General features: G+C 42.8%; 1 protein-coding gene across 1 annotated transcript in view; it reads right to left on the bottom strand.

Moving 5' to 3' along the window:
• The window catches only part of LOC141982751 (sodium-dependent neutral amino acid transporter B(0)AT1), an 84399-nt gene that overhangs the window by 42263 nt on the left and 20221 nt on the right, over positions 1–21915 (bottom strand). Inside the window, exons 2-3 of the mRNA XM_074945082.1 lie at positions 11587–11727; positions 2100–2237 (exon numbers count right to left, since the gene is read on the bottom strand). Of these exons, the coding sequence (XP_074801183.1) occupies positions 2100–2237; positions 11587–11727 (279 nt within the window). The remainder of the gene's footprint in view (positions 1–2099; positions 2238–11586; positions 11728–21915) is intronic.

Below are 21915 nucleotides of genomic sequence, written 5' to 3'. Positions count from 1 at the left end.
TGTCTCAGTCCTGGAGAATGTGTTTAATACGGTCACCCTAGTTGAGCCCATTTAGACATAGGCAAATACCGAATCTTGCCTTGGGAAGGGCAATGTTCATTTTTTAAAAGGGGGGGGGAATACGTCACAGGGTAGCTGGCCCCTATGGGGGTGGGGGTAAGGCACCCAGCTTCACCTGTGACAGGATCTGCTAAGGAGAGTGACCCACCCCAGATGTACCTGCAAATAGTTAATTGCCCAAGTAGCTGGAAAGCAGTTAATTAGGTAAGAAATACCTGGGCCTAATAAAAGCTCATGAGGGCTTAGTCAAGAAGCCAGGACAGAGGAAGCTCCTGAGGTAAGAGACTTCTCAAGGGAGCTGGTTAGGAAGCTATTCCAAGTGATGTCTACCTGGAAAGCAGAGGCCCATGGAATAGGCAAGGGACAGGAACAGCCCTGGAGAACAAACTGAGTGTGGAACCTCCTTGGAAGCTACCAGTGATTAGCTCAACAAAGGGGAAAGAGTGGCAGCCAGCTAAAAACCCAGGAAAGGCCCAAGCTTCCAGCAGGAAATTCAGCCTGAGAGTACTCCATGGCTAGAAAGGCAAGATATAAGATTGATTAAACCAGAGGTGGAGAGTTCCCAGTGGAGCAGCTGACTGAAGTTTTCATTTATGTTTTCCTTTTTCTGTTACAATAAATGAGACCATCAGAAGAGGTTGCTCATTCATACTAGAAAGGCCTGCTTGGTCTTATACCCAGATGGGAAGAAACTGAGACAGGGGCTCACCTGAGACACCATGCCTGACTGCAAGGGGGTGGGGAGCACTTCCATCTCTGTACTACTTCATACACACACGGTCAGTGTTCATCAACCATTAGTCTTTCCATGTAGTGGGGCAATATTTAAGCATTTCTTGTTGGTTCAAGGCAATCTGTTCTGAGATCAACACCCAGAATTGGATCTTTTATAACTGTCTAACCTAAATATCATTCTGGTCTGGACTACCAGAATATGCAGCTCTTGTGCCACATACATTTTGTCATTAGTGATTACTATTTTCTGAAATAGTGCAGTTGAAAAGTTGTATCTAACATGTCTCACCTCACTGAGACGTATTCATATGTCACAAAATGTTGCAGCCTCCTCTCATATTTTAGATAAATAATTTCCAATCTGTTCTCTTCTCTGCCACAGACTGGAATGTTCAAAGCTGCCTAAAGGTTTTAGATGGTCATTTACCATTTGAAAGCTCCTAGGCATCTTTGAAAATCTCAGACACAGTGTTAAAAGTTGTTAAAAGAAAACTATCAATTTCACTTGTGACAGAAATCTGAAGTTTCAAAGATGATGCTTAATTAATTTTCATATGTTTCTGAGTTTGTTTATACAGAGTGGGGCTCTTTATAACTTTAAAATTTGATTGTGCTAGTGTGAGGAAAATGGGTACATTCTATCTTTACATACCATGAAGCATACAAAAGCATTATTGAACTCTATCTTTTTTAACCTACCAAGATTTTTTTTTATGGTACTAATAATCCTCCATTTTCCTAATCTCCAATGTGCTCCTGAATACTAGTGTTTGCACTGGATCTTGTACTTTTGCAAATACCGTATATATGGGAAAATACATGTATCAACTCTCTCCTAGTGGCTCGGGTTCTAAAGAGGTTACAATGTGTCAGTTATTTCATCTAAAGGCTGGAATAATAACTCCAGAACACAGATTTCACTTAAAATGTCAAAATGTATAGTGAATACTTTTCTGCAAAACTGAAATATTAAAATATCAAAATGCTCCCTGATAAAGTTAGAGAGACAAGGTGAGTGAGTTAATATCTTTTATTGGAGCAACTTCTGTTGGTAAGAGAGACAAGCTTTCGAGCCACACAGAGCTTGTCCCTCTCACCAACAGAAGTTGGTCCAATAAAAGATATTACCTCATATCTACCTTGTCTCTCTAATATCCTGGGACCGACATGGCTGCAACTACACTGCATACAACCCTGATAAAGTTGGTATGCTATGTTATTTTTATACAAAAAAGTTCTTATTGAATTAATTGCTAATGACAAAAAGTGCTTTAGAAATGAAAATCCTATTTCATAATCTGTACCAGTTCTGTTGGCATTGAGTGGGCAGTCACTCCAAGGCAATCGCTCCTGGAAAGAGTTGAAGAAATACCACATCACCCAGGCAATGATAGTGTTATAGTATAAACCCACCAGGAAGGATACAAGCATTGCTGCTATACCTAAAAAAAAAAAAAAAAGAAAAGATTATAATATGCAGCTTTTAGTTGTTTTAAAGGAATGTTAAAATATATCAACAAAAATATAAGACATTATAAAACTAAGCCACCAGACTGATCTCAGTCAATTATATGAATGCTGTGAAAATTTGTATCTTGACAATGTAAATTAATAGTTTTTTTTTAATGGATATAGATGAGCACAATTCTTGTATTCTAGACACAAAGTAACACATATTATACATACAACCTCTCCATATAAACAACATTAGGGTTACAAAGGCAACTGTACATTTGGCATTCCCTAACTTTTGAATGCTTGACTTTGTAATCTTAACATTCTTTTAACATAAACTTAGGGTTTTATAAATGTAATTTTCTAGCAAGCAAACAAAAAACAAATTCCATTATTTTTTAATCATCTTGATCCCACATGGGTAATCAGCAGGCTTGAGATATTTAGCTAGACAGCACAGTCTTCTGTCACTCAACCTAATGGAGAACTTTTAGCAGAAGTAGGCTGTTATCCTCTATGCGGTCTAGCTAGTAGGGGAGAGGTGAGATACTCATTTAGGTTTACAGGTATTTGCTAGACAGCAGAAGAATGTTGAGACTTGGGTATCCTGGTTTAATTACATGTTCTGGAGGATCATGTGCTCTAAGGGTTATAAAACTTCTGTTCCTGTGTCCAAGTTCCTTCCTACCTCCCTCTGCTGTAATACCATTCCCAACCTAGTCTACTTGTTTATGTCCCTGTCTTCCCTTCTGCTCCTCACCCCCTCTGCATTTGAGTTCAATAACATACTTCTCCTCCTTCACACTGCTGGCATCAGCAGGGAGAGCACTGAGATCACAGGAAAGAGTGAGTCTCCCTGATCTCAGTTCTGGTGATTGATGCCAGCTGAGAGGAGCATTTCCAGGGAAAATCACGGGGACAGTGGGACTTCTTAAAATCATTTCATTATGATTTCTGAGATCAAAATTATATCTTTTTCCCAACACTCATTCTGTGAGAGAGCTGACCATTATAGCTGAAACTTTCCAAAAGAAAATTCAGTCTGATGCAGACACCTGGCATGAAGGCTACCAACTCTGCATGTAACAACAAACACTAAAAAATGACAGCAACGTATGTTGCATTTTCACCAAACACTTGTTTAACCCTCTTTATACCCAAAGATAATTAAGGAGTAGATTGTGATTCAGACTATATACCCATTCAGGGGAGTAACCCCCAGCTCACATTCCCACTTGAGCCATCTGGACCTTGGGTATAGGTGAGTAGTAGTAAGCAAAGTTATTTCTGCTCTAAAGTAGGTGGGCAGTGACTGGGTGGGAAATGGACAGAGTGGTTGGAGCCTGGGTTCTGACCCCCACCTTGCTGGTAAGAGTAGCTGAGCCAATGCTGATGTGGTTAGATGTTGATAGATGTTTGGCTGTGTGTATGTGTTCCCTCTGTGTGCTGCCCCAGCCCTGCGCAGACAACTGGCATGGCAGACCTCGAGCGAACCGCCCAATGACCACAAGATATGGTAAGAGACAAAAGCAGCCAGCCAGGTTTATTGTCAACAAAGCATGGTACTAGTATCCTGCAGACTCTACTGAACCACTAATAAATGTAAGCCCTTAACAATGGACCAGCTCAGTGAATGGCGGGACTTTCCATTCGTCCCTAGGCCAGACAAAGATAGTCCCTCTGAGGTACATCTTTATACCCTGATACAAACAAGTTAGTACTCTCCCTTTGACATAGTTAGTTAGTGCCCCGATCTTCGTAGTAACCACCCTGCACATGTTGGTTCGATCAAAATATCTCTATTATGTATTGTCATCCTGACCATATCTTTTAGGAGGGGTCAGTGTGTCCCTGTTATCCTTGGGGAATGTTTTTGTATCATCCTTGATATCGGGATGTGTTTGCGTAAATAGTCTGTGCTTCGTACTTCTTAAGAATGTGCATTTCTGCAATATTCGCCCTGTTCTTGCCAGATTCTGTGAGCAGGTCCTGCCTCATACCAGGCCTCTAATACAAGGGTTTATGTCTCAGGCTCTCTTCTTACTACAGCAGAATGGGGTAGAAATTTAATGATGGTACGCAGGATAGCATTAATTTTTCTACACACCTCCCTCCCCCGCAGGAGCAAGGAGGAAACAGGAGAGAAAAAATCCCAGGTATGTCTCTGAGTCACAATACTTCCTGAAGCTACTCCCAGAGTAAGGCAGTTTATGCACCACCACTGGCTCAGACCTAAAGATTTTGCCTGAAGACAAAAATCTAGCCCTACACATTGAAAACCTAGGGCCAGATTCAGATAATCTTACTCACTTTGACTAATACCTTACTCCACAAGTGGGCTCCCTGACTTCAAACTAAAGTAAGAGAATCATTTGGCATTAAGGAAATTATACAAATTTTTAAAATAAAATCATAACTTTTAACAGGATCTGAACTCATTACTTTTTATATAAAACAAATATTTTAAGTAACTAAACTAAACTGATTTTTGTTACTATCCATTGGAACGTCAAGATCCACTGTGTAACACATGCTGGGCATATGCTGCTTTAGAATACATTCTTCCCTTGGTGAGCATGCAACTCCCATTAGCAGAGATGTATCTCTGCAATAGTTTAGAAGGAAAATTTTGTACTCCACTTAGCTGTACTGACAGCAGGAAGAAATGAGTTTTTACAAAAATTAAAGATATGCTATTGAAGTGACTTTAGTGACTGTGATGTGTCCCATACTGACAGCCCTGAGAACTAGAAGCCTCTTCCTGGAGAACAGGTACAGCATGGATAACAGCAGTAGTACAAGCTTCCTCACCTATGTGCGTTATCAACATTTTTTACAGTTTCTGGACTGAATGAATAATTCTAACTCCACGAATTCAATCTTTGGCTTCTGGTGAGACTACCAGCCTGGGTGCAGAACAGTCCAACTATAAGAGTGTTTTTTGTGGGTCCACTAGTATCCACGTTGACTCCACAGAATTACTAGGTCATCAGATAGCTGCCAGATAGTAATTAGTGACTAGTGATTAGAGATCACTACTGACCTGGGCTAGATTCAAACCAGTTACCTACAGATAAAAAGCTTCTCTGTATTTATTACCCAGCCTTGAAGCTGGGAATATCATTACAAAGTTATTCATTATGTAAAAAGTCACCATCTATAAAGTGTGGATTGTATCTCACTGTAAACACGCACTACTAGTGAGAAATGAGCATACTAATGCACTCATAAAAAGTAACATATGTCCCTAAATCTTCAGATTGTTGTAGAAGGTTTGCATTTATTTGCAATCATTTTGTTCATGGCAGGTTTTGAGCTAGACTATTTAGCCACAGTCCTTAGCAATGGGTGGTGCATAAGCTACACCAGCCAAGGAGTCACTGTGCATAACAGATACCTTTCTGGGATGAAGAAATTTGCTGCCAGTATAAGCTAACAGCAAATTATGATAGCCCTGCACTGGCTTATCTGAGAAGCAGGAGTGCAGTACTCTTGTACACCCAGACCGCAGTGCCCAGTAGCATGCACAGAGATCTTACCATCCCTTAAACTGTGCATGGTCCAAGTCACAATGTAGCCTTTTTGATTTAAAAAAGTGGGGAACTCTCTGAAGACATCCAGAATATTTCTCAATGAGAATTAGGCCCTATATTTTAATGCTTTTTGACTGCACTATTTAGAGGATGTCTCTTGCAGGAAGTTTACCAAGATATATCTGTTGAAAGCAGATTGCTTTCCTTTTCAGGGGGGGAGGGATAGCTCAGTGGTTTGAGCAGTGGCCTGCTAAATTCAGGGTTGTAAATTCAAACCTTGAGGGGGCCATTTAGGGATCTGGGGCAAAAATTGGGGATTGGTCTTGCTTTGAGCAGGGGGTTGGGACTAGATGTCCTCCTGAGGTCCCTTCTAACCCTGATATTCTATGATTCATTATTTCAAACAAACAAGAAAATGTTGACATCGTAGGCCCAGCACCTAAAATGACTTTTTGTTTTAAATTTGTGACCAGCTAGGGAGTTTGTCCTGCTATGGTGTTAGCTTGGCTTTTAATAAAAGTTTTTTTCTGGGTCATTAGGGCAAGTGTGGGATGGCTGTAGGATTCAGATGACTGGGACTGACATTTGTGTTGATGTGACTGCTGGAGGATGTTGACATTCTCACTGATTATGAAATGGGAAATGTACAGAATAATAAAAAATATGCACTTCTAGGAGGATTTGGAAAATATTCATTGCAGCTCTTTACCACCAATAGGGACTGCTATTGGGGGGTTATGACTTTAAACAGGGAGTCTCCTCAGCCACTTTGCCCCTGCAACTGGACCTGAAGCTGGCACCACAACTTACAATCACACTCATGGAAACTCTACCTTTAACCAGGGCCAGCTGGGCCTCAGCACCTGGGCTGAGATCATACCTTCACACTTCTGAGTTCATTTGCTCAATATTGTCATGTTTGTGTTTTAAGGGGATGAGTGTAAAGTGGTGCTGATAGTGGATTAATGGTGTTGAGAGATTTAGACAGGGAGAAGGAGTGAGTTATGGATAAAGTGGTTTCTCTTTTTGTGGTGAGAGGCCAGCAAAGGAAAAATCATTTAAAGAATCCCATGGTGAGAGTGTGCCTGTGGGTTAGTCTCTGTGGCAGACTGATTATAAGTAACAGTAGGATTAGAAATGTGAGCAGTTTGTGGTGTGAGAGGCTTGGAGTGTAACACTGAATGTAGCCACTCTTTTTGAGTGTGAGAGTTTGACTGTTGATAAGTGGCGGATTGAAAGGATTTGTACTGTTGCGTGACCACCCTTTGGGGTTAGAGGACAGTCTTGAATTCTTCTCTCTGCCACTTCCACAACAGAGACCATTGGAGCTGGTGGAATTTTGATTTCCTTCTTCATCTAGCCACAGTAGAAGGGTGGCTAATGAGAGAAGAAAGACATAATTGGTACAGAAAAGCGGGGAATCTTGTTTTGAGAGGAACAGAACACTAGGGTGTGGGAGGCCCTGAGGTGTGAGACAGCTAGTTGGTGTGAATCAGTGGGTGAGTGGTTTAGAAAGGAGTTTGATTATGGCTTTGCAGCCAGCCTCAAGGATCACTTTTTGGGAACTCAGCTGCATCCTTTCAGTGGTCACTATTAAGTTGCCAAGAGGGTGATAGTGTTGCCATATGCAGGAAATATGGAGTCCCAAGGAGGTGGGGAAAAGAGGAGAAGGTGGTATGGCTGTGAGGGCTTGGGCTCTTTGATCCCTGAGATGACTGACCAGGCTACAGAAATAAGACATTTGAAAGAAGAAGGTGTAAACCAGGAATGACATGTTTAATCTTAGCAGTGGGTGAAACCAACAGAACTATTTATCAGGCTGTTGAGTTTTCATGAGACAAGGATCATAATGATTAACACAGAGACTTGAGGGAACAAGAGCCTCATCACCTTTACTAGAGTTTTAGCCACTAGTATTTATTGAGATACTAGAGGCAATGAGAGAACTTTGTGCCACCACCTATGCTTTGGACTTGTGCCCATCTGAGATGTTGAAGGTCAGGGGGAAGTACTGGGTCATTTTTTGGTGGAGACTAAAGACAGTAGCCTGCCTATTGCTTTGAAGGAGCATTAGTGCAGCCTCTCTTCAAGAGGTCAGCACTTGTTCATGACAATCAGTCCACTTCTTCCATTTTTCAGTAAGATTATGCATAAGGCTATAGTGAGATCACTCCTCACAGTATCTGGGTGTACTGGATCTCCTTACTCCTTGTCAATCAGGGTAGAGACCAGGTTTTGACACAGAAACTATATAGGTCATGCTGGTCAGTGATCTTCTCCTGGTGATGGATGAAGATCAGATAACCATGCTGGTATTGTTAGATCTCTCCACTGCCTTCAATACCATTGATCACAAGGCATTGTTCACTTGTTTGCAGAACTTTTCAGAAGTGAACGAGGCTGCTCTTCAGTGGGTTCATTATTTTCTCAGAGATCTCACTGGGTAGTTGTGGACAACTGCTTCTCTTCCTGAAGAGCTCTCAAATGTGGGGTGCCACAGGAAGCCCCCCTGTCACCCCTCCTGTTCAATGTGTATACAAGGCTGTGTGGAGCAGTAATAAGGAAACATAAGGTTCAGTGTTTTCATTATGCTGACCACATCCAACTGTGTCTCTATCTCATCTAACACACAAGAAGCCATTCAGTGCCTCAGACAGCATTTATCTGAGATTGGAGTATGGATGAGATTGAGCTGTCTGAAACTGAACACAGATAAGACTGTGGTGAGGAGGGGGTTTGGGAGAAGCAGCTAGAAGAGATGGGAGAGGTAATATCAGACCCTCTGACAGAGAGAGAGTGTGTCTACCTTTAGTTATCATGGGTCACAACTGAAAGGTAATTTTGGACCCCCGCAGCTGCTGTTAGGGGATTATATTACAGGAATAACCAAGTCAGCTTTTTACCATTGACACCTGGCCAAAAAGTTGCCACCTTTCCTTTCAGATGCAGACTGTGCCTCTATCTGTTCGTTGGTCACCTCAAGATTAGACCATTGCAATGAGCTCCACATGGGGCTAAACCTTACAACTGTTTGGAGATTGAAGCTAGTGCAGAATGCTGCAGTTCACTAAATAGGGCATCTCATTGGGAACACACCACCACAGTGCTCAGGATCTGCACTGGCTACCTATTGGTTTCTGATGGAGTCTAAGTTGTTGGCCATGACCTATAGAGCCCTAAATGGGTTGAGACATGCCTAGCTGAGACCGCCTGCCTCCCCATGCCGTACTGCCACAGCTGAGGTCAATAGTGTTTTTCCCCCCATTGTGATTAAAGAGAGGAGGCTGCCAGCAGGACACTGTTTATGAGTGGCTCTGGGACACTAGAATTTACCCCTCCCCAACAATGTCACCTGAAAGTGAGAACAGGCATTCACACAGCACTATTGTAGCCAGCATTGCAAAGTATTTACATGTGCTATGCTAAACATTCATATGCCTCTTCATGCTTCAACCATCATTCCAGAGGACACACGTCTATGTTGATGACAGGTTCTGCTCAATAATGATCCAGAGCACAGTGGACCAATGCATGCTCATTTTCAACATCTGAGTCAGATGCCACCAGCAGAAAGGTCAATTTTCTTTCTTGGTTGTTCGGGTTCTGTAGTTTCCACATCTGAATGTTGCTTTTCTAATGTTTCTGAAAGCATGCTCCACACCTCGTCCCTTTCAGATTTTGGAATGCACTTCAGATTCTTAAACATTGGGTCAAGTGCTATAGCTATATTTAGAAATCTGACATTAGTACTGTGACAGGGTCAGGCCAGATGGCTACAGGACAGTGATAGAAGGTAGATATATTAGCCCCAGATTAAGCAGGTCCCTTTTCCCTAAGTAAGATAATGGGCTGTTCCAGAACAATCAGGAAGTTGCTGGAACCAATTAAGGCAGGCTAATTAGGACACCTGGAGCCAATTAAGAAGCTACCAGAATTAATTAGGACAGGCAGGCTAATCAGGGCACCTGGTTTTAAAAAGGACCTCACTTCAGTTAGTAAGGTGCATACAAGGAGCTGGGAGCAAGAGGGCACAAGGAGCTGAGAGTGAGAAGGCATACTGCTGGAGGACTGAGGAGTACAAGCATTATCAGACACCAGGCGGAGGGTCCTGTGGTGAGGATAAAGAAGGTGTTGGGAGGAGGCCATGGGGAAGTAGCCCATGGAGTTGTAGCTGTCACAAAGGTGTTACAAGAAACACTGTAGACAGCTGTGATCCACAGGGCCATGGGCTGGAACCCAGAGTAGAGGGCAGGCCCAGGTTCCCCCCATCCCCTCAACTCCCTATTGGATACAGGAGGAGTTGATCTGGACTGTGGGTCCCACCAGAGGGGAATGGTCCCTAGGTGGACCATTAGAGACTGCAGGAATTGTTCTCCTTCCTTTTTCCCATGCTGGCTAATGATGAGGTTAGCTGAGTGAATGGCAAGTTTGAGCCACTAGCAAAAGTGGCCAAACTGAGGGCTGCCGTGAATCTCTGAGTGGAGCAAATCCGCCAATAAGTGCAGGACCCACCAAGGCAGACGAGGAACTTTGTCACAGTACCTTATTTGTGTTTTGTCAAATCTGCAGTGAAAGTGTTCTTAAAATAACAACATGTGGTGGGTCATCATCCAAGACTGCTATGACATGAAATAAAGGCAGAATGCAGGTAAAACAGAACAAGAGACAAACAATTCTCACACAAGGAGTTCAGTCTCAAATGTAATTAACTCATTTTTTTTTTATCGAGCATCATCAGCATAGAAGCATGTCCTCTGGAATGGTGGCCGAAGAATGAAGGGGCATACGAATGTTTAGCATATCTGACATGTAAATACCTTGCAACGCCAGTTACAAAAGTGCCATGCGAATGCTTGTTCTCACTTTCAGGTGACATTGCAAATAAGAAGCGGGCAGCATGATCTCCTGCAAATTTTAACCAAACTTGTTTGTCTGAGTGATTGGCTGAAGTAGGGTTGAGTGGACTTGTAGACTCTGAAGATTTACATTGTTTTATTTTTGAATGCAGTTTTTTTGTACATAATTCTACATTTCTAAGTTCAACTTTCATAATAAAGAGATTGCACTACAGTATTTGTATTAGGTGAATTGAAAAATACTATTTCTTTTGTTTTTTACAATGCAAATATTTGTAATAAAAATAAATATAAAGTGAACACTGTATACTTTGTATTCTGTGTTGTAATTGAAATCGATATATTTGAAAATGTAGAAAATATCCACAAATATTTAATAAATTTCAATTCGTGTTCTATTGTTTAACAGTGCGATTAATCGTGATTAATTTTTTTGAGTTAATTATGTGAGTTAGCTGTGATTAACTGACAGCCCTATTATTAATGTATACAATGTTGTATACCAATTACTACTTATGACTGACAGACATGGAGACTGAAGTCCTCCAAATAACTCAAAATAACTACAGCACAAATTGTTGGCACACTTAAAAAAGTTAATTCCAATTCTAGAGAGAAATTGTTCTAGCCATATTCCCCATTTTCAGAGATATTCCCTGTCACCTGCAATCTCTCTAAAACCAGGGTGCAGTTTTTAAGTGTGCCCACTGTTCCTGTGCACTGGGAATGGGACATCAAATAGTTATCAGATGGTATCAGCTTTTGATCACTACTAACCTGGGCTGCATTCAGGTGGACAATGTAGAAGTTAGTCTCTGAACTCATAATTCATCCCCTGAGACATTCATTCTGCTCCAAAGTAAAACAATAAAGCCTCAATGGCAAAATTAATAATGTGGGCTTTTGTGCATTCTGTTTGGTTTAGTTGTAAGCTTCCTGAGACTTACCTACTCCCTTCAGGGTAGGATGGATAGAACTCCAGACTCCCACGCTGCCTTTTCTCAGTCTTTGACCAATGGCAAACTCAAGATAAAGCAGTGGGATACCTTCCAGGACAAGCAAAATGAGAAAAGGGATCATAAAGGCTCCTGAAATAAAAATAAAAATATTTCATACATGTGAAATATGATACTGAAGCAGGAATTTCAGTTTTACACAGGAATGATGAAGCTATATGGAAATTATAGCAGAAGGAAAACAAGATGTAAAAATCTTTGTAGAGAACACTTTTCTCTGAACAGTGTTTTTGACTAATCTTATTTTTGATAATAACTGGTACCATGAGACCAACCAATCTGGTCTGGCTGCCAGTCCTGTCCAACATCACCCCTTTTGACATCAGGCAACAAGTCACCTTGTGGAATCTGCTCCTTAACGTGCAAAACATGCCATATCTACCCCTATTTAAAGATGTGCTTAATCGACTCATCCACTGTTTTAGCTCCAGGAATCCCTGTAAGACATTTCTTCTAAAGAAATTTGATGTCACCTCCAGAAGGCATACTAAGTGACAAAGAAGAAGCTTCAAAAATAGCTAATGCCTGTCTTGTGACAGGTCCAACAGTCCATCTCCCTGTGTGTAAAACTCAATCACTTCAATGTACAGTGATCAGATGTGCTGCAAACGATGGTAACTGGAGTCTTTAAGACTCTCCCCTTTGCCACTGTGGTCAGTTAGAAGATGTAGGCCATATACTTGCAGGCTCCACCTATTGGCAAGCGCTGCCTGGTTCCCTCAAGGACTTGCAGAGTGCCCTTTCCTCAGCTATTGAATGGTTAAGACATTTAGACTAACACACGTGACTTAAATATCCATGTGCATAACAATTTGATATCCAGATTGTTCAAAGGAAGAACTTTATTGAATCTATGACTTCAACCAAGTGAGACTTATTTCTTCCTACAGTAACAAACAGGCCAAAACTGTGCACCCAATAACAAAACTCAGAAGGGGCACTCCCTTGCATTGTATGGGAATTGTGGTTAGCTGCTTCTGTGGAACTGTCACCCTCTTTCTGGCACCATGTAGAAGATTCTCTTTGGGGTTGGGATTAATGCATGGGCATGAGTGATAGGGACTGGTTGGGATGCAGGTGGATATTCGCAGGACTGGGCAGTCCTGTATTGCGTGCAGGCAGTTTGGGGCAGTGGCAAGGGATATATCTTCCTCCTAAATGCCTAAATGTGAAAGGTGGGGAGAAGGGGGGAACAATCTCAATCTCAGTGAATGCCATTCCTCAGGTCCAGCACTGAGGCTTATGGCCTCAGTGTAGATGGCCTTGGCTCCTGCAGAAACCAGTGAATCTACAGAGTTTCAAGGTCTCAAGACCCTACAGTTCTTTCTGGAGGAAGTTAATTCCATCTGCCAAATGGACCCAATTCCTGGGGGACACTATGAGGAAGATTAGCCCCTTTACAGGTTTTACCACAGGATAACATGATTTAAACATAGGCAAGAGAGGCAATATCTTTTATTGGACCAAATTCTGTTGGTGAGAGAGACAAGCTTTCAAGCCACACAGAGCTCTTCTTCAGGTCTGGGAAAGATACTCCCAGCATCACAGCAAAATGCACTAAAGAAGAGCACTCTGTGGCTTGGAAGCTTGTCTCTCTCAGCAAAAGAAGTTGGTCCAATCAAATATATTACCTCACCCAACTTGTCTTTCCTGGGACCGAAACAGGTACAACTACACTGCATGATTTAAGCATAATCACTATCCCGATATTTATAATATAGATTCTAGATTGGAAATAAAAAAGACGAATGGTAGATAAAAATGTGTAAATACAAACCGATATGTGCTCAGAGCTATGGGTGAAACTCTGACCATATTACTCAAAAAACACTGATATGGGGACTACATTATAAATCCCTGAATATCAAAGGTCGGACTATAGTATAAATTCTTGTGCCCATGTATCACCTACATTCTTTCATTTTAGACAGTTTTTTCTTCAGAAGTGAAAACTTTCACTGTAGCACCTTCACTTTATGGCAAGAAATGTTAGAAACAACAAGAAGGGGTTCTACAAATATGTCAGACAAAAAAAGAATGATCAGGGATGGTGTGAGGAAGGTGAGCTGGTAATAGAAGATGATAAGAAGGCGGTGTTGCTCAAGGCCTACTTTGCTTCAGTCTTCATACAGAAAATAACATGTGACTGGATGACAAGCGAAGTCATCACAGACAATAAAGGAGAAGGAATGCATATCAGGATAAATAAAGAACATGTCAGAGATCTTCTGGCTAATCAGAATGAATTAAAGTCAGCTGGGCCTGAGGCTATTCACCCCCAAGGTGCTGAAGGAATTAGCTGAAGAAATCTCTGAGCCACTAACAATAATATTTATATACTCATGGAGGATAGGCGAGGTTCTGGAAGACTGGGAAAGGGCTAATGTAGTGCCCATCTTAAAAAGGGGGAAAAGGAGGAGTCAGGGAATTATAGAACAATCAGCTTGATACCTGGAAAACTACTAGAGCAATGTATGAAACATTCAGTTTGCAAATACCTGGAAGATGAAGGGGTGATCACTAGCAGCAAGCATGGATTTACCAAGAACAAATCATGACAAACCAGCTTGATTTCCTTCTTTGAGAAGGTAACTCATTTGATGGATAGGGGGAATGTGGACATAATATACCTTAATGTTAGCAAGACTTTTGACATAGTCTCCACATGAAATTCTCATAAGTAAGGTGGAGAAATGTGGTCTTAATAGAACTACCATTAAGTGGATACATAATTGGTTAAACAACTTCAAACAAAGAGTAATTATTAATGGAATTATGTCAGATTGGATGGAGGTCTCAAATAGAGTTCCACAGGAATCTGTTCTGGGTCTGGTGTTATTTAATATCTTTAGTAATAATCTGAGTGTAGGAATAGACACAAAGCTAGGGAGGGGTTGCAAACACTGTGGAGGATAGAACTAAAATTCAAAGGGATCTTGATACATTGGAAAAAAAGGGTATAGACAACAAAATGAAGTTCAACAAAGACAACTGAAGGAAGAAAAACCAAATGCACAAATACATAATGGGGGATAACTGCCTTGGCAGCAGCACTGAGAAGGATCTGGGGATTGTGGTGGATCACAACCTCAACAGGAGACAATGCAATGCTGTTGCAAAAAAAAGCAAATGCAATTTTGGGTTGCATTAACAGAGATAAAGCATCAAGTCACGGGAGATGATAGTACTGCTCTTCTCGGCCCTGGTTAGGCCTCAGCTGGAGTACTGCATCCAATTTTGGTCACCAAAGTATAGAAAGGATGAAGAGAAACTGGAAAGAATCCAGAGGCAAGTGACAAAGATGATCAAAGAATGGAATGCAGGTCATATGAGCAAAGGCTGAAGGAACTGAGTAGTTTAATTTGGAAAAGAGGAGATTGAGGGGGGACATGATAGCAGCCTTCAAATATTTGAACAGCTGCCATAAAAATGGAGAAAAATTGTTCTTTCTTGACACAGAGGGTAGAACAAGAGGCAATGCGTTCAAACTACAGCATAGCAGATTTAGATTAAATCTCAGGATAAACTTCTTAACTGTAAGAACAGTAGGACAATGGAACAGACTTGGACAGTTTAGACACAACAAATCCTACATCTTGTCAGGGGGTTAGAGTAGGTGACCCGTGTGGTCCCTTCTAACCCGATGATTCGATGATTCTAAGTTTTGTTGGTTCAAATATTTTGTTATATAACTAGAATTGTATGTCCCAACCAGAGCACTCAGAAAATGAGCTAAACCATTATACTTTGCACATACATAATACTTGGCTCATATATAAAACTATGCTCCAAGAGATCTTTTGAAGTTAATTCCCGCTGTCAGATTATTAATAAAGAGCTCCTTCAAGTTTCTGTGTAAAGGAAAACTATACCAATCCCTCTAATAAGGTTTCCTGATGCTTTCCATTATATTTTTTTCTGTTGGAAGAACTTTAATCCCTCCATGGTTTACAGAAGGAACTTGAAATTTGGCATGGAGAAAGTCCTGTGGCTAGAGGGGTGCCTTTCGGTCTTCCCATGAAAATTCATTCATATTTGGCCAAGTTATAACTTATCAAGAATCACTATATGCTGTCTGTGTTTTGCTAGAGGTTTGCTGCTAAATCTTTTAACAGCCTAGCTATTCCATATGGCTCTCAGCTTCTTACTTCAACATGCCACACAACTAAATCTCCAGAAAGAACACAAGCAAAAATGTCTCTTTGGCCTAAGAGAAATTGCTCTAGAGTGGAAACTAGGCCAGTATTGGTTTAAATGTTGCTTCTTCTACCAACTGATAATAGGCATTGACAAATTGGAAATAGTTCAGAAAAAAAGTGCAAGAATGATTCAAGGTCTGGAAAACCAGTTTTATAATGAGACACTTAGAGTTCAATCTACTCATTTTATCCAAGAGAAGATTAAGAGGTGATTTGATCACAGTATCTACTGGGGGTAGAGATTTCTGATAGTAGAGGGTGCTTTATCTAGCAGTTAAAAAGCATAAGAAGATCCAATGACTGGAAGTTGAAGGCTGATTAATTCTAACAGGAAATAAGGTACACATTTTAACAAGAAGACTAATTAATTTACCAAAGTATGTGATGGATTCTCAATCACGTGGATTCTTTAAATCAAGATTTGATATCTTTCTAAAACATATGCCATAGCTCAACCAGAAGTTATTGGGTTATGCAGGAATTACTGGGTAAAATTCTATGACCTGTGTCATGTGTTAGCAGTCAGACTAGAATACAATGGTTCCTTCTGACCTTAAAAATATATTAATCTATGTTTTATGCCTATGGTTTGTTAGTCAGCAAAGCAACCTGAGATAAAGGTGTTAAATATGTGGTTTTCAACAGAATGATAAGAAGTAGTTATGTATATAATACACAATACAGTTCAGTCATATATTGGAAGGGAAAAGGGTTTCAAAAAATGGAGGTTTTCTGTAATTGGAGGTTCTTTGAGCTGTGTGGTAACCTATCTATAGTTCACACATGGATACACATGTGCTTCATGCGCCTGAGACTGAAGAATTTGCAAGTAGTGTCCATTGGTCCACACCGGCATCTAGCACTCCTCATGCTCAGTACCAAGGCTGTAAGGGGAGGTGCGGATTAACTACCTCTCCACTTCCTTCTCTATCATGAATCCAGACATGAGCTGAAGGAGAGAGGAAGGACGGTTGGTAGTGGGATAGAGATAGGTGCCACATATCTCAAAGAGCCTCCAACTACAGGTAAATAACCTTGATTGTTTCTTCAAGTGCTGGCCCCTACATGTATTCCACATGTGGGTGACTGGTAAGCAGTATTCAAACAGGAGTGGAGTGTGAAGTTGCAGGCAGTATAAATGTCTGAATAGTGCTGTCATGGAGTCTTTTCTGCTGTGACTGAGGATAGCTTAAAAGGCCTCCGAACATGAATATTACAGATCTGATGCCCATCCAAAAACCAGACCATGAGATGAAAAGGCCACAGGTTAAAATATCCAATCTTGCCATTCTCCTGAGTTACAAAATCCAGGAATGGTTAGATGCTGATGGGAGGATGGGTTGACATTCATAGGAGATCCAGAAAAAAACGGTTACTCGCCTCTAGTAACTGTTGTTCTTTGAGGTGTGTTGCTCATATCCATTCCAATTAGTTGTCAACCACCGGGTCCTCTGACTCCACCACCTCCTTGGCCTGCAGACCCATGTTGCACGCCACCTTGCAAAGGTGGGCATGGCTGTCTATGGGGGGAGGTCCAGAGACAGAAGTGCCCACAACAGCCTCATGTGGGGAGGAGGACGAGGAGGCTAAAGGGGGAACAAGGTCCTCCTGTCCCTCCTGCTCATCAGGAACCTCTCATCCTGTCTTGCTGGCTGGACCAGGTAGACCAGGGTCCTGCTCAGGAACCGGAGTTGGAGTTGGTTCCATGCAGGGGCAGGGGCACAGTGCCTCCTCGGCACCTCTAGGGGTGGGGCAACTGGCGGAGGCCTCTGGCACCCACAGTTCAGAGGTGGCCAATCGGGAGCCTTTAGACTGGGCACCCTGCACCTGGTGGTATGCACACAGGGTCCAAAATGGCCACTGTGCTGGTCCCTGCCACTGAGCGGGCCACGGCCCTGCCCCTACCTCACAGCATCCATGGCCTGACCAGTGTCAGCCCCGCTCTGAGTATCTAGATCCCTTCTCCAAGTCCGAAGACTGGGATTGGGACTGCAAAGGCCAGGATGGTGCCAAGTGGAGCTGACCCGCCGAGCAGTGCTGCACTAGGGAGTGGTGTCTTGACGCCGGAGAACAGTGCTGCGAGGCTGGAGAGCGGTGCCATGAGGCTGGAGCAGTACCTATGATCTAGAGCTGCACAGGGTTGCTGAGCAGCGTCGGGACCAGTGCCAGAACCGGGACCTGCTGTGCGATGGAGATCGACGAGTGGATCAGCGTCATAAGCAGGAGCACTGGAATGACTTGGAGTGGCACTGCGAGTCCGAGTGGCACCGCAAGTCCGAGTGGTGCCAAGATTCTATCAGCAGTACCGTGATTCTATCAGCCGTGCCGAGGGATAGAGCATCATTGGTTTGCCTTGAGACGGTGCCATACAATGTGGTACTGGAGGCTTGGCGCAAAGAGTGGGTGACCTCGGCACTGTCATGGTGATGAGGTCCCTCACAGCCTCAAAGGTGTCTGGGGTGGATGGCAGCTCCACCTCCTTGATTACCTGGGCTGGGGAGTCCAATGGCACCAGACTTGACGGTCCCTCTTGCAGGGCTGAAGTTGACAGTACCGTCTCCTCAGACTTTGGTGCTGGGTGCTCCTAATGAGGACGTGCCCCCTTGGCCAGCTCCAGAGGGGTGGACCTCTGGGATGGAGAGCTGCTCCTCCCTTGCTTCTGGTGCCATTTCTGCACCTGGGAGTGGGAGCAGTGCTGGGTTGATCCCACCAGTTTCAGCGCTGGGGAGACTTGGTGCCACGGGTCTCTGCCAAAGTCCATCCACGGTGCTGCTTCCACCACTGTTGCTGGGGCACTATACCCCAATGAACTTGGTGCCGGGTCTTGCCGTGCCAGCAGAGGCTGAGGTCTAAGTGCTGATACCAGTCAGTTCTGTGTTCTTGGGGAACTAGGGTGCAGTATCTAGACTGTCTGACTCATGAAAGAACACCCCCCACCAAGCCTCTGCTAGAACCAAAACCAATCAGAGAAAAGACTTGCAGAGAGCAGTGAAGGGTGGTGGGAGACACACCTAGATCCCTCCTGACAAGGGTGACAAGACTAAGGCATCTCCATTAGCATACAGAATGAAGAACAGAGGCAACTCCCCTAGCTTCATCTGCATCAAAGATGGAACAGGGAGGCATCTCCATTAGCATACAGAATGGAGAACAGAGATTCCAAGGCAAGAACTGCACTGAACTCTGGGACAAGAAAAGCAGGGAAGCACTGCATCCTGAGGGATCTCTGATCCAGGTGTTAATGAACCTACACCTGCACACACCCAGGTCAGCAGTTATCAGACCAATGCTAGTAATAAATCCTTGATTGATATCCAAAATACTGAAGCAGCCTAATTGCATTGTGAGCTTCCTGGAAAAAACATGACCCATAACCAAGAGTGATCAGCTCCTATTGTCTAGCCTTAAGAAAACCCTTGAGTCATCAGTTTACCCATAAACAAATCTAGTGTTCTCCCTTGAACCATTGTTGTTTCCCTACAAAAAACCCTACCCACATTCCAGTAAGTGTTCTGATGCATAGATCCAAACTCTACATCAGTTCCACTAGGATTTCATCTTCTCCTGACTGATCATGCTGGGGGCTCTGCCTGTCTCCAGCACACAGGACACTGAGCTACCACCATCACCTGGGAACCCCGACCAGTTCAAGCTTCATGGACGTAATGAGATCCCTCTCTCTCCCTCTTTTCTTTTCCACCTTAGGTATAACTTTCTAACCCTGACTTGTTTGATCAAATATAGTTTTCTATATATGACTTTTGTAACCTTTAATAATGTAACTGTTATGTTTGTTTAGGCTCTCCTTGTGTGGTTATAATAAATAACTTTTATGGTTAAGCTGGTTGCTTCCCTCTCTCTCTCTCTCTCTCTCTCTCTGAACTTTACTCTTTTGTGTTTTTAGCTTCCCCATTTACTATGCAGCAACGCTTCTCTTACCTAAGTTGAAGATCTCTGTAGCGCCCAAAAATACTGTGGGGTTTGCTCATCAAGTGGGTTACTACCAGTACAATTGTGACATGAAAGTGGGGATGGGGACCTGCGGAACCTGTGACATACGAGGGTGGCAGCTTGAAAGTGCTCCTCAACTCAGACTACTGAGTCCAGAGGCATATAATGGTGACAGCTTGAAAGTGCTGCTTGACCCAGTCCACTCAGACTTGCTCTGTTATAATGTGTGTGTTTGTGTGTTCATCCTTTCTGGGGCTGGAGGAACCCAGCCCTGGGGAACCTAGGTCCTACAGAATCGTTCCATTGGGAGGGGACTTACAAAAGGGAGGAGTAGAGCTCCATATGAAAACATAAGTGACACAAGCAGTACATTGATAGAATTACAGTCATCCGCCCCCGAGAAGAGTAACCCCAGTAAATGAGCATACCCCAAAGTAATGGGCAAATCTGGTAACAGTGCCGCCTCCATAAGGAGCTGCTTGAGGCAAAAGTCTAGCTCCTTTTTGGTTCTGGGGCAAAACCCCTTACAAATCCTGCACCGATCAGCTTGGTGAGCCTCCCACAGACACTTTAGACAGGCATTGTGGGGGGGGGGTCACCCATTGGCATAGGCTTGCTGCAAGACTTGCTGGGCTTGAACCCCTGCGACTTGGGCATGTAAGCCCTCCCAAGAAAAAGCAGTCACAACAGAGGGTAGACCCCCCCAGCCCAACTGCTAACTACTAATACTAACTAACAATTAAACTAACTAATACGTATAGAGAACAACAAACAAATGAAGCTAGGGAAACATGGTAGAACTTGCTGAGCAAGACACCACAGTTCCAACGACCATCACTGGTGGTAAGAAGGAACTGCGGAGGCACCACGTCGGCAGGGTCATATATTGAGCGCCATGAAGGCGCCACTTCAGGGGCCTCCACAGCCAACTTGACGGGTGCTGCTAGGGGAAAAACTTTCCGATGACTATGTACATGGTGCGCACACACCTAATTGGAATCGATATGAGCAATCTCTAGAAGAAGAACAAGAATTATGTGAGCTAATTGGGTGCAATGAGAATAACTTGTGTTTTGTCATGACAAATCTTTTGTAGAATCTCTGGTAGCAGTGGGATGAGAGTAAAGGTGTTCCTCAGGTGGTCTGTCCAGAATAGCAGAAGGAGTCCCAACCTAGGGCTGCTCTGTAGCAGTATAGATCAAACTTCTTGTTCGTCTGGCTGGAGAGCAAGGCCCAGGAAGGCATTCCCCACTGAATAAAGATTTTGCTTCAGTGTATCTGCCACTTGTGGTATGTGGAGAAATGCCTGCTGAGATTGTCTGCAGAGAGTTTTGCACACTTGGGAAGTACATTGCTGGGAGTGTGATGTAGTTCTGGGTTTACCAGTTCCATAAATTGACCACTTCTATTCAGAGAATTGCTCCTTCTTGTTTGTTTATATAGAACATGGTGGTCATGTTCTCGAGTGTTATCTGGACATGTTGGGATTGTATGAATGGGAGGAATGCCTTGCAGGCCAGTCAAACTGCCCTTAATTCTAGGAAATTGATGTGTATCCTGGCCTCCCAAGGAGACTACACACCTTGTTCCATGTGACTGCCCTGTGGGCTCCCCAGCCTATGAGAGATACATCTGTGATTATGGTCACATTGGGTGTGGGTATAGTGAAAGGGATTCCAGCTCTTAGGATGCACACAGGGACAAACACTCTAAGAAGAAACCCACATACTGTATCCCAATTGTATAGATATTACATTATTTAGAAAGATAATAGGATTACAAATGGAATTATTTTGTGTAATAGTTCTTAAATGCAAAGTTGTAAATCTTCTAAACTAAATGTATAGACACTGGTTTAAAAAAATGGAATATAAAGTTTTCTGTATCAGTGTTTGAGAATAAATAACTCTAAATATATTTAGCTACATGAATATTAATGTAACTATATTTTAAAAGCAACATATAATTGGCCATTTCCAGTTCTGGTGATAATGGCTTTTCTTTGTTGAACTGGGATTCAGTCTTGAAGTCCTAATTCAGGCAAAACCCTGTTCCTGTTTCTCTCCTTCCCTCTCTCTGCAACTGTTCTGGGGAATTTTGTAGTTGGGAG

This window comes from Natator depressus, chromosome 2 (genome assembly GCF_965152275.1).
Source record: "Natator depressus isolate rNatDep1 chromosome 2, rNatDep2.hap1, whole genome shotgun sequence".
Lineage (NCBI taxonomy): Eukaryota > Metazoa > Chordata > Testudines > Cheloniidae > Natator > Natator depressus.
This window is presented reverse-complemented; position numbering and strand designations above follow the sequence as displayed.